General features: G+C 35.9%; 2 protein-coding genes across 2 annotated transcripts in view; both read left to right on the forward strand.

Annotated features, from left to right (window-relative positions):
- Positions 1-986: 986 nt before the first annotated feature.
- LOC111511495 (uncharacterized) overlaps positions 987-14403 on the forward strand; it is a 44183-nt gene continuing 30766 nt past the window's right edge. Inside the window, exon 1 of the mRNA XM_023167513.2 lies at positions 987-1142. The gene's annotated coding sequence lies outside the window, so the exon portion shown is untranslated. The remainder of the gene's footprint in view (positions 1143-14403) is intronic.
- Positions 4980-12642, forward strand: LOC141484698 (uncharacterized). Its single transcript, XM_074179937.1, has 2 exons — positions 4980-5473; positions 10762-12642. Exons 1-2 carry the CDS (start codon positions 5448-5450, stop codon positions 12428-12430), a joined length of 1695 nt encoding a protein of 564 aa, XP_074036038.1. The 5' UTR covers positions 4980-5447; the 3' UTR covers positions 12431-12642.

The raw sequence follows: 14403 nt of genomic DNA on the forward strand, positions 1-14403 counted from the left end.
AAAGTGTATTCTCTTTATTATTATTTATTATTGCTGAAAAGTATGGACACACCATACTGAGACTTCCCCCCTATTTTTGTGTTTTCAATCCCATCGAGTTGATTTGAAGAAAATTGAAACAAAGCATCAGGCGTGAAAATAATTTTCCAAAATTTTATAAGAAGGCGAGGTGAAGTGTAGAGAGAGATATCTACTTTTGGTAATGTCATTTTTAGAAACGGTGGGCTCTAAGTATATGTCTGAATTGAACCGATACCAATTCCGTGTGTGAAGGATGAGATTTTTGAAGGGTCTATTCTGGGTAACATTTTTGAAAATCATCCATAAGAATGAATTCCATCTTTTGGGGTACTCATAGATATTGAAATTGTTGATGTTGACTAATCGTAAAGTCACTGAAATTCAGACCTGATGTATACAATCTGAACATTCGTCGACAAACAACTTTTATGTATGTATCCTCATGTATCATGTATTATATCCTCAGTTATAACATTTGTGATTTGTAGAAATAACAAATGATAAAATTGTTATTATTATTTTTCAACTCAAGATTGTGATGGTCAGGCCTTACGAAGCCCCGATACATTCGGGAGGGCCGCCAGCATTATCAACCAACGACCACTCCTCATGCCGTGGGGTAAATGATCATTGGGTCCGAGAATCATGTGACCTGAGTAATCGCAGTGAGCCGAAAATAACAACCTCCTGCATCATCATTATTAGTGTTGTTATTATTTTCATTATGAACTCTAAACTCCAACTAAGTGGAATACCTGGTGTTTAGAAATCACACACAATTAGCATTTTCCCAAACGAATTTCAACACGTTTCTAATAGAATTAGAGCTTGCGACAAGACAATGACACACCATCTCAAAGGTTGGTCTTTGAAATCATTACAGTCTACTTTTAATGAACAACAATTCAAACAATAATAAATAGCTTGTTCGAAATTCATTTGTTTTGCTCATTACACCATCAAACCATGAAAACGAGGTGGGAAGGATTCCTTGCCGCCGAGGAATCCAACGTGGTGGCAGTTTAGCAGTTATCTTGAAGATAGTTATACAGTGCGTTGTGCCAGTGAAGTATTGCGGTCACGTTGATATTAACTCCGTTTTGCTTATCAGTCAGCAGCAGGTAATTGCAGTTTTATATGGGAATTGTTGCAGACGCAGATAGTTTCATTTATTTTATTTTTGGTCACAATATTTGTTTATATAATATGATGAATGAAATTGTCATCCAAATATTTAGTTAGGAATGTTTTGATCGCGATGAAAAAAAAAATGAAAGTTAGTTACTTTGAAGCAATATATGAAATAATGAGATAAACTTAATTCACAAATCTCAGACTGAAATTTATTTATGCAGAGTGTTGATAAGTTTCGAAAAATATTGGTAATTGACATTCATTTTTTCGGAGAGGATATACTGTGGCCTCATTAAGTGTACGACAAATGGATTTTTCATTCGCATTACAATACAAGTTTGAATACCGTTAAAAATTAAAGCATGTTCAGAAATCATATTAGACATGAGAAAATGCAGACAATATACATCAAACATATCGAATTCGTCCAAAAATGATTTCAAAAAAACAGAAAAGAGACTGGCAACCCTGAAACAGAACTGAAAGTCATCCTCAAAATGAACTTCAATATGGACTTTTATTATGTTTATTTTCAACTTACCAAATTTTTTCTAACACAGTTTGAAGATTGGTCAAACCATCAACGCCAACTTGAAAACCTGGCTAGCTAACTTAGATGTCACACCAATAGATGGTTACACTTATGTTTCGCTTGGGTTTACGCAATGCTTTTTATTAAATCCTCTTCTTGGTTTGCCATAATTTCTATCAGTTCAAAGGGTAAGGAAGCCAGGCTCCAACCTGATTAAATTCAAGATGACTTCCGCCATAATTTGTCTTCAATCGAGGACCGCCTGCCTGGTACTGATGGTGTCCAACAACTGTCTACCGTGTGACTAAAATAGGGTTGTAGATCAGGCTCTGTTTTCGAAAAACCCTTCGATTTGGAGGTAGTACCAGTATTAACAACCAATATCTATTCATCACAACCGTTGCGTAAATGATTACTGCCTCCGAGAGTCATATACCTCGTGTTTCGATCACCAAGTGATCATCTTCAAGAATAAGATTAAACTGGAAACTTTGCGAAGCTAACCCTATATATGCTATCTAGGTATACCATACAGGTATACCACACATACAGGAGTGACTGTATGAGATGTGCTTTTTGTCGATGGATTTTGTCTGTTACTCGATAATTTATAAATTGGTTCAATTTTTGAGGTTGCAGTTAATAACTGGGCTGTTACAAAGAAAACTCTTTGTTATATATCAAGTTTTTTGTATATTTCACACCTTTGTCACGACAACTATACTCAAAACATTATAAACATAACAATGTCAAGTGGTGAAACTCTGAAAACTGCTAGATCTTTCACTTGTTATCATATTTCAGTAGGTAGATATGTGTATATTTTGCCAGTTATTTCAATGTCAGTTTTATTATTGATTGAAGGTTCTTTGTGATTGATATGCATCATTACTAAACATATTCTTTCAGTTGTATGAATTTCTTTATCTGAAATATGTGAGTTTTCAAAATTCATTCTATGATCCTCCGAATTAACATGTTTTGTTAACGCACAGGAATTAACATTTCGTCTGCAGTCGCATCTGGGATAAATTTTAGATAAGAATTTTACTGAAATTAGATGAACTCTTGTTTTGTTGAATCTAATGTTTGTGTGTGTGTGTGTGTCATCCCGGGTGTACATCCGATCGTCTTTGACATAATCATGGCGTTGTGGCAAGATCCCACTTGCCTTATTCATGTGCTCTGTTTGGTAGCTGAACTAGAAAACTTATGTCGACGACAAATGCGTTTGAGAGGCTTCTAATCAAAAAGGCAAAGGTCAGGTTCTTGAAGAACATTGAACCAGCTGCAGCTTTCAGTTTCAGAAAGTAAATCGCCGGCTCAAAAATCACTTCGGAAATGGCTCCAATTTCTGCACTTCCATGAAAGCGGACCATCTAGGCGAAGAAATTTGAGCTGCTGATGGCTCAATAGGCCATCCAGTACCATTTTGTTATATAGGCACTGTGAACTGAAAAATCCACAGCCTTCTTGTCGGGGGATATTTACGCCGAATTCATACAACTCCTTTCGAGTCCAGTTCATCAGTCTAAAGAAGTAGAGTAGGATTGGACCTGCAAACATATTTGTAGTAGCAACTTTATTCTTTACCGATAGTTGCGATTACTGGATATATCGAAGATTGTGCTGATGCTGCGGAGACAGTTGCTGTTATTACCTTTTGAGAGTGGCGTTGTTCATCCTTGAGGTTAGTTTTCGAAATGGACCGTTGTACGTCATGGATGCCATACCTACAGCATACATGTACTCTTTCATCACTCTTGAAGACTGATGGAGATCCTATTCTCCTAAGGATCAAAGACAGACCCCAAGTATCATACCTTTTCGGAATCAACTCGTTACGGATTATCTTAAACTGACACCAAATACAGGGTGTCGATGACGTCATCACATTAATATGGATCACCCTGTATAATGAAGTTTTATTGTTGAATGTAGAATATTAAAATCAAAAAACAACATGTTTCAGGTTTTTGTAAAACGACCTCTGGTTTTGGAAATATCGAATTTATTCCATACTTTGCGGACACACTGTATGTCAAAACAAAAAATATATTATAAGTTTATGATGAATACATGTCAGATGTATGATATCAGAACCTAACAAAACTTACAGCAAACTGAAAAATGAGCTGCTGATGGCTTAATAGGCCATCCAGTACCATTTTGTTATATAGGCACTGTGAACTCAAAAATCCACAGCCTTCCTGTCGGGGGATATTTACGCCGAATTCATACAACTCCTTTCGAGTCCAGTTCATCAGTCCAAAGAAGTAGAGTAGGATTGGACCTGCAAACATATTTGTAGTAGCAACTTTGTTCTTCACCGATAGTTCCGATTACTGGATATATCGAAGATTGTGCTGATGCTGCGGAGACAGTGGCGTTGTTCATCCTTGAGGTTAGTTTTCGAAATGGATCGTTGTACGTCATGGATGCCATACCTACAGCATACGTGTACTCTTTCATCACTCTTGAAGACTGATGGAGATCCTATTCTCCTAAGGATCAAAGACAGACCCCAAGTATCACACCTTTTCGGAATCAACTCGTTACGGATTATCTTAAACTGACACCAAATACAGGGTGTTGCATTTAAAAAAAATACCGATGACGTCATCACATTAATATGGATCACCCTGTATAATGAAGTTTTATTGTTGAATGTAGAATATTAAAATCCAAAATCAACATGTTTCAGGTTTTTGTAAAACGACCTTTGGTTTTGGAAATATCGAATTTATTCCATACTTTGCGGACACACTGTATGTCGAAACAAAAAATATATTATAAGTTTATGATGAATACATGTCAGATGTATGATATCAGAACCTAACAAAACTTACAGCAAACTGAAAAATGGTCTCTGAAAGTATATTTATTTTCAGTTCTTTTAGGTTAATAGTTCACTAAATTTCAACACGTGTTTCGCTATACAGTAGCTTCCTAAAGCGTCTTCATACTATTTTCCATCACATTTTTTCAGTTTCTCCATCACAGTTACGAGTACATCCTGGCTTAATGAATTGTGTAACAGTGTTGGTAGTTTGAATCTTGCGGTTTTTCTTGGATTCGTTTGAAAATTCCCATAATCTTTTAATAGTTGAAGCGAAACAAATTGTGTTTTAAATATACTCACATGCTATAAAACAGATCTCGCCTTGAAAATAAAATCACATTGCGGAAAATATACCTAATCTCAGTCTCATTTCGTGCTTTGTGTCATACGTCGTTGTTTTTTTGTAAAGTACTGTCGATTTGAACGCATGCAAAGAAAGCATGAATTATATCGCCCGTTCCCATGTGAACCGCTGACCATGCTGAAGCAGAATCTCGCGATTCTGGGAAACTGATGTGCAAGCATTCTTATCTTCATGGGAAGAATACTTTTGTAATTCAGTTATAATTATGCTCTCATACTGTTAACATCAATTTTTGTTAATAAAATTAATTTTTAAAAAAGGACTTTGACATCCGAAAGTTATATTTGGCGCAGTCGGTAGGATACTCGAAATTGAACGTATCGAACGTGCAGTTTTCGTTTCAACGATTTATCGGGTATCGAACTTGTTGTTTTGTCTTGTGGAGGTGTTTGTGAAGGAGTGGCTCTTCAAACCTCAAGAAACCCAATCCATCGTGGACCTTTAGCTACCCTCAAAAGGCAGATCATCGGGGAGTGGAACAGAATCGTCCAGTCTCGCAAGGAAGTCTTTCTGGAAATCAAAAATCGAGGAACCAGTCGTCTACCTTATAAAGGATGCTCAAAGTTCTTACAATTTTAATGTAAGTCGTAATTTTTAAATGTCTATTGATAACTTATCTCAAATTCTTGGAAAGTTAAATTTGAATAACGAAAACCCTTCAGCTGACTCTTCAGTTTCTTTGCCTAATTCTTCTAGTAGTTCAAATATAATAATGGCTAATCAATTCAACTCAGAATACCTTAGGTGTGTGCCCGAATTCGACGGCAACCCTAATGATTTAAATAGATATCTAGCAGTTTGTGATTCAATAATTAATACTTTTTACAATGTGGCTGAGCCGACAAGCTTTCAAAATGTTTATTTGCTGAACTGTCTCATTTCAAAATTATCAGGCAATGCTAAAGTAGTAGCCAATATACAGAATGTTTCAAATTGGAGAGAACTCAAAGATACATTAACCAGAAACTTTGCCGATCAAAGGGATGAAACTTGCCTAAACAGAGACATGGTTATGCTTAGGCAATCCCCTAATGAAAAGCCTCAACAGTTCTATGATAGGTGTTTAAATATATTGAACCTATTGTGCAATTATATCCACGTTCACGAAATCACACAAGAATCTAAAAGGTGTAAAAGAGATTTATATAGCAATTTGGCATTGAAAACCTTTCTTTCTGGGCTCAAGGAACCCTTGGGTACTACAATACGTTGTATGCAACCCAAATCTCTCAGTGAAGCATTGCAGTTTGTTTTACAGGAAGACAATGTACATTACTTCCAAAATTTCTCAAATAAGAATACATTTAGACCAAACTTTCAACCTTCTAGAACACCAATTCAGATCAGACAGCCAAATTCTTCTCCTGTCAATAATTATAGTACACCAAATAACTTTTTCAGACAGCAAAATCAATTTCCTTCACAACCAATACCAATTCAGCCACGAGCACCAAGCCAACCCCAAAAATTCTTTACCAACGCGCAAGTTTTTAGACAACCATTTCAAAACAGAAATGTTTTCAGGCCCAATCAGAATCAGAACTTCACAAAACCTACACCCATGAGTGTATCCACCAGAAATACATATCAAACAAATAAACCAGTACCAATGAGTGTTTCGACAAGAAACGCTCCTAATTATCGATCAGGTCCCTCAAACTCATTTCAAAACCAACCCCAAAGAAATTTTATATCAGAAGAATTATTTAATACGGTAGTTAGTGACACTCAAAATGAACCAAATTATAGCGAACACGAATATTACGCTGAAGAAGATTATAACGAACATTATGACGAATTTCTATACTGCGAAAATGAAAATCAGGAAAGTAACTTTGTCAATTCCGAGGTAAATTTTCAGGAAATGCCAACCACGAACAATCAAACCTAGTTCCGCAAATCATTTCTTTCAATAATTCTAGTTCTAGCGAATTATCATATATAACATTTCCGGAATATGACGCAAAATTTCTCATTGATTCAGGCTCCACGAAATCTTTTATAGATCCAGAAATTGCTCAAAAACTGTTTCCAAATCTGATTAAATACGACCCGTTTATTGTTTCCACAGTTTTCCAAAAATCAGCTCATAAATATAGCGCATCTATGCCTGCTTCAAAATTATTCAATTTGCCACAACAAAAACATTTAAAATTTTTCCTTTTCAAATTTCATGACATTTTCAAAGGATTAATTGGTCTTGACAATTTAAAACTTTTACAAGCTAACCTAGATTTTGGTAATGGCTATCTTATCACTCCTTATGCGAAAATAAAACTGAAGTTTCAAAAAACAAAAAGCGATCTCAATTTAATTACGATTGCTCCAAGATCTGAGCAAGTGATACAGGTCAAAACATCAATTCAGAATGGTGAAATAATAATACCTCACCAACGCTTCCATAATTGTGAATTGCCAGAGTGTCTTACTGTTGCAAATAAAGGTAGAGCTCTCACTACAATTTTGAACAACACCACCAAACCAGTAACCCTGAATTTTTCAGAACCAATCGCTGTTGAAAAATTTGATAAGAACGAAATTCAAAAAATCGATTTTCATAATTTTGATGATTCCCCTAAGCAAAATTTAGATTTTTCAAAAATTCGATGTGACCATTTGAATGACGAGGAAAGATCTAAGATACTTTCGCTGTGCAAAGAATTCTCTGACATATTTTATTATGAAAATACCCCGCTGACTTTTACGAGCCGTGTAAAGCACCAAATTAGAACATCTGATGAAATACCGGTGTATACAAAATCATACCGGTACCCATTCATACACAAGCAAGAAGTCGAAAATCAGATCAAAAAAATGCTCGACCAGAAAATTATTCGGCCAAGCAATTCTCCTTGGTCATCGCCAATTTGGGTGGTACCCAAAAAGGTCGATGCTTCTGGGAAGCAAAAATGGAGGGTTGTTGTTGACTATCGCAAGCTCAATGAGAAAACGATAGATGACAAATACCCTTTACCTAACATCACAGATCTTCTGGACAAACTGGGAAAATGCCAGTATTTCACAACACTCGACCTGGCCAGTGGCTTCCATCAAATTGAAATGGAAGAGGACGATATTGAAAAAACAGCTTTCAATACGGAACATGGCCATTATGAGTACCTGAGAATGCCATTTGGTTTGAAAAACGCGCCAGCTACCTTTCAGCGCGTAATGGATAATATCCTTCGTGGTATCCAGAACGAAAAGTGCTTGGTATACCTCGACGATATTATTATCTTCTCGACTTCCCTCCAAGAACACCTTGAGAGCCTTAAATCTGTCTTCAACAAGCTGAGAAGCTCAAATTTCAAAATTCAGCTGGATAAATCGGAATTCCTACGAAAGGAAGTAGCCTATCTGGGACACGTCGTGACTCCCGAAGGTGTCAAGCCGAATCCAGATAAAATCACAGCCATCAAAAATTTCCCCGTCCCAAAAACCACCAAACAGATCAAAGGATTCTTGGGTTTGTTAGGTTACTATCGACGCTTTATCAATAATTTCGCTAGACTAACGAAACCATTAACCAAATGCCTGAAGAAAGGCGCAAAAATTGAACATAATGCAGAGTTTTTGGAATGTTTCAATACCTGCAAAAACCTGTTAATCAATGATCCGATTTTGCAGTACCCCGACTTTTCTAAACCTTTTAATCTCACCACGGACGCAAGTAAATTCGCCCTAGGAGCTGTCCTTTCTCAAGGCCCTATAGGCCAAGACCTTCCAGTTGCATACGCATCTCGGACCCTGAATGACTCTGAGCAAAATTACTCAGTCATTGAGAAAGAGCTTCTCGCGATCGTATGGGCTACCAAATACTTCCGCCCATATCTCTTTGGACGAAAGTTCAATATAGTCACTGACCACAAACCCCTTCAGTGGTTATTCTCTCTGAAGGACCCCAACTCAAAATTGCTGAGATGGCGGATCAAACTAGAGGAATACGATTATACCATAATCTACAAAAAAGGCAAGTTGAACACCAACGCCGATGCTTTATCCCGTGTCGAAATCCACACTAAGGACACCAAAACCTTTTGGGAGGAATTGGATGACATACTAGACGAATCACAACGTCTAACAAATCAAGGTGTCACTTTCAGTGGTCAAGGAAACCCAGTAAGTCGTTGCCTTGAAACCCCGGATTATCAACCCTCTTCCGATATTTTGATGATTGGAGAACCCAATCTGGACACTGAATATTCCCCCATCATGATTCCTCCTAACGAAATGCATGTAAATAATACGGACAACGAGTTACCTCCGAAAAGTCACACAGAAAACGACAATCTTTCTTTACAAGTTCAACCTGATACCGAACGTACAGGAGATGAACCCCTACCAGAACCCAGAATACACGAAGACAATGAATTACCTTCCACAGGTAATGGAAGAAATGACATTTCTTCACCATTGCAACCTAATATCGAACAAATAGAAGATGAACCCCTACCAGAACGCGAAAACCTTGAAGATGACACCATTCACTCAAATGCTGAACAGAACCCTGTTGTAACAATTCCAATAGCGCAGTGTGCCGTGAACCTAGGGCTCAATCAGTTGATTGTAAGCTCAGTTCTCCATTCTCCGGCCAAACCTAAAACCACCATTCTGTTCGAGAAAAAGATGAGAATTCATGTACAAATATCGCAAAATAATACAGAAAACGATATTTTGAATTTTATCAAAGAATATGTCGCCCCAGGAGTGCAGTACCATGTCTATTTTGAAAACCCCGAACTTTATGAACCATTTTCGGCAACAATTCAAAAATATTTCAAGTGGCCCTCTATAAAATTCAAAAGGTGTACCAAAAAGCTTCTGGACGTTACAAAAAAAGAAGACGTTCAAGAAATTATCAAAAACCACCATGAAGGTAAGTCAAACCACCGCGGTGTTGACGAAACTTTCGCAAGAATTAAGGAAAAACATTACTGGCCGAACATAACATATATTAATCAATGCCTTATTTGCCAACAAAGCAAATATGAGCGAAACCCCATCAAAATGAAGCTCAACATCACCCCTTCAGCAACCAAACCTTTCGAAATCGTACATATGGATACATTCACTATCGAAAGTAGAAAATTTCTCACAATCATAGACAGTTTTTCAAAGTACGCACAGGCATACCTAGTCAACTCCTTGACAGGTACGGAAATAGCCGACAACCTCATTCAATTTTTTTCTCATCATGGTATCCCCAAACGAATTATCGTTGACAACGGTACCGAATTCAATAACTTTCTCATTTCGGAACTCCTGGCTTTACACAAAATCGAAATTCATTTCACATCACCACACCATCCTCAATCCAATGGAATGATAGAACGGTTCCATTCTACCATTCTAGAACACATTCGTCTACTCAACACTAGAGGATTTTTGAAAACCCCTCCAAAAATGAAAATGTTGTATGCAATTTTGGCATACAACCACTCTATACATTCGGTCACAAAACTCAAGCCAATTGACATCATAAGTGGTCACATTTCAACCAATGATCCTTTCAATATTGATATTGATCGGAAATTACTAAATGATTACACCAATGATCACAAGGAACGATCGAAACTCCTCTATTCCAAAATAAACTCGGATCTAATAAAGCAAAAGGAAAAGATAGTAGAACGAGAAAATAAAAAACGCGATGATCCCATTGTATTCAAAACCAAACAAAAAGTTTACGTGAAAAAACATATTAGGCAGAAGGATGCAAATAAATTTCAAAAACCAACTCAAATCAAAACGGTCGATCATACAATGAAAACAGTTTCTACAGAAAACCAACAAAAAATTCACATGGACAATTTAAAACGTCCCCTCAAAAAATACCCATCTCCCATTGAAAATTGATTAATTTTTCAGATTATCTGGAACTCTCGGACTCCAGGAAAATATATCTAAACAAAACCTAAAGAACAATCCAGGACTTATTCCTCTCAAACTTGGAACAGCCAAAGTCGAAACGCACGCATATTCACTTATTCATTATTATGATTTAAATCCAATAATCGTGGAGGTAAATAAACTGAAATTCCATTCAAAAAATGTAAGGACACTTGTAGGCAGTCACAAAGACTACTCATGGGACACATCTAACTATTTAAAAATATTAGAATTTTCGGAAAAGGAGGTGACTGATAGACTCAACAATATTTTACCACATCCACTTAGAACAAAGCGCGGTCTTATAAACGGAATTGGATCCATTTTCAAGTCGATCACAGGAAATTTAGATTCCAACGATGGTGAAAAATATGACCGCCTGATCAAAGAATTACAAGATAATCAAAATAATCTAGTAACGAATATCAAGAAGCAAAACTCACTCTCAATCTCATTAATTGATCAGTTCAATAGTACAGTTCAGCAAGTGAAACATAACGAAAGGCTTTTGGAATCAAAAATTAATCAAATAGCGAAAATTGTTGAAAATCAAACGTATAAAGAAAACTCTATGTTTATTAAAGACATCTTGAATCAGATAATCAATACATTTGAAATCATAAATTCAATTTTGCAAGATGTTGAAAACTCAATACAATTTTCTAGACTGAACATTCTTCATCCTAGTATTATAAAAACAAAAGATTTGTTCAAAGAACTGCAAAAATTGAATAAAATTGTTGAGAAAGACCAACTACCAATTGAAATAAGTTTCGAGAATACTTTGCTTTATGAAAAAATTATTAGCCTCAAAAGCTATATATCAAATTTCAGAATAACCTATATCTTGCATATTCCAATTACCCATCCATCAAATTTCGATTACTATCACCTATTTTCTATTCCGATATTAACTAAGGGTCAGTTTAAGGCTGTTATACCTCAAAACAAATATTTGACAAAAAACGAAAAATTCTATGCATTCTTGAGCGATCTTTGTTTGGAGATCTCCCATCGAACCTATATCTGCCCATCCACCAACATCAGAGAGCTGACAGAAGACAATCCATGCGAAATCCAGCTACTCAATGTCCAGAACACCTCCACTTGTAAGCAGACTGTCATACATTTATCGAGACCAGCCATTAGACAACTAGACAACTCAAACAAATGGGTTGTCCTCCTACCGGCTCAACAAACTACCAAACTCAAGTGCCAGAACCAGAACGAAATCGAGAACCTACTACCTGGAAGTTATCTATTCGACATTCCAATTGGATGCCAGTTATCCTGTGGCAACCAAATCATAACCAACGATCACCAAGTTACCAATAGTCAACCAATCATCTTACCAGACTTGGAAGAAGGGAAGCCAGAGCCACCCAAATCAATAGGGATCCAACTTGATGACCTGAACCTGGATGAACTTCATTCAATAAAAACCGCAATAATGGAAAACGAACCGATTATATCTTTCAAAGACGTAGCACATATCCCAAGTTTTTGGACGATGTTTATCTACTTGGTCCTAGTATCAATCTGTTTGTACCTACTGCACAAGAAGATTGGCTTCAGAGGGTGCAAAACCAATGGACCATCCAAACCAAGTCAAGATATCGAGATGTCTAGGGTTCAACTTCCTCGCTGACCCTCCTACGTTGAATCTTCGGGGGGAGGAATTATATCGCCCGTTCCCATGTGAACCGCTGACCATGCTGAAGCAGAATCTCGCGATTCTGGGAAACTGATGTGCAAGCATTCTTATCTTCATGGGAAGAATACTTTTGTAATTCAGTTATAATTTTGCTCTCATACTGTTAACATCAATTTTTGTTAATAAAATTAATTTTTAAAAAAGGACTTTGACATCCGAAAGTTATATTTCATGCATTAAAATTACACAAAGCTCTCTCAGTGCAAATATGCTAGTCCGGATGATTCTGTTGCTTAATAAAAAGAAACCCGATTCACATATTCAAATGTTGATCAATAAATATTGCGTGTCCAGTAAAGTCCAAATGGGATTTTTTAATAGCTTCAATTACACAAAGCTCTCTCAGTACAAATATACTAGTCCAGAAGATTCTTTTCCTTCATAAAAAAGAAACCAGATTCATAAATTTGAATGTTAATAAATGAATACTGCTTGTCTAGTGAAGTCCGAATTATATGGGATTTTTTAATAGCTTCAATTACACAAAGCTCTCTCAGTGTAAATATACTAGTCCAGATGATTATGTTGCTTAATAAAAAGAAACCTGATTCACATATTCAAATGTTGATTAATGAATACCGCGTGTCCAGTAAAGTCCATATTATATGCGATTTTTTATAGTTTCAATTACACAAAGCTCTACAAGTACAAATATGCTAGTCTAGATGATTCTGTTGCTTCATAAAAAAGAAACCAGATTCATAAATTCGAATGTTGATTAATGAATACTGCTTGTCTAGTGAAGTCCAAATTTAATAACTTCAATTACACAAAGCTCTCTCAGTATAGATATACTAGTCCAGATGATGATTCTGTTGCTTAATAAAAAGAAACCTGATTCATAAATTCACATGTTGATTAATGAATACCGCGTGTCCAGTAAAGTCCAAATTATACAAATATGCTAATCCTGATGATTATGTTGCTTCATATAGAGAAACCTAATCAATGAATTCGAATGTTAATTAATGAATACTACTCGTTTAGTGAAGTCCGAATTATATGGGATTTTTTAATAGCTTCAATTACACAAAGCTCTCTCAGTGTAAATATACTAGTCCAGATGATTATGTTGCTTAATAAAAAGAAACCTGATTCACATATTCAAATGTTGATTAATGAATACCGCGTGTCCAGTAAAGTCCAAATTATATGCGATTTTTTATAGCTTCAATTACACAAAGCTCTCCCAGTACAATTATGATAGTCTAGATGATTCTGTTGCTTCATAAAAAAAACAGATTCATAAATTCAAATGTTAATTAATGAATACTGCTTGTCTAGTGAAGTCCGAATTTAATAGCTTCAATTACACAAAGCTCTCTCAGTGTAGATATACTAGTCCAGATGATGATTCTGTTGCTTAATAAAAAGAAACCTCATTCATAAATTCACATGTTGATTAATGAATACCGCGTGTCCAGTAAAGTCCAAATTATATGCGATTTTTTAATAGCTTCAATTAAACAAAGCTCTCCCTGTACAAATATGCTAATCCAGATGATTATGTTGCTTCATATAGAGAAACCTAATCAATGAATTCGAATGTTAATTAATGAATACTACTCGTTTAGTGAAGTCCGAATTATATGGGATTTTTTAATAGCTTCAATTACACAAAGCTCTCTCAGTGTAAATATACTAGTCCAGATGATTATGTTGCTTAATAAAAAGAAACCTGATTCACATATTCAAATGTTGATTAATGAATACCGCGTGTCCAGTAAAGTCCAAATTATATGCGATTTTTTATAGCTTCAATTACACAAAGCTCTCCCAGTACAATTATGATAGTCTAGATGATTCTGTTGCTTCATAAAAAAAACAGATTCATAAATTCAAATGTTAATTAATGAATACTGCTTGTCTAGTGAAGTCCGAATTTAATAGCTTCAATTACACAAAGC

The sequence above is a fragment of the Leptinotarsa decemlineata genome, unplaced genomic scaffold (genome assembly GCF_025532065.1).
Source record: "Leptinotarsa decemlineata unplaced genomic scaffold, Ldec_3_MD MMD2_tig00026282_RagTag_RagTag, whole genome shotgun sequence".
In the NCBI taxonomy this organism is placed as follows: domain Eukaryota; kingdom Metazoa; phylum Arthropoda; class Insecta; order Coleoptera; family Chrysomelidae; genus Leptinotarsa; species Leptinotarsa decemlineata.

Coding starts and splice junctions, on each gene's coding strand:
- LOC141484698 (XM_074179937.1), top strand. CDS start 5,448: ATGCTCAAAGTTCTTACAATTTTAAT. Junction 5,474..10,761: donor AAAGTTCTTACAATTTTAAT/GTAAGTCGTAAT, acceptor TTAATTTTTCAG/ATTATCTGGAACTCTCGGAC.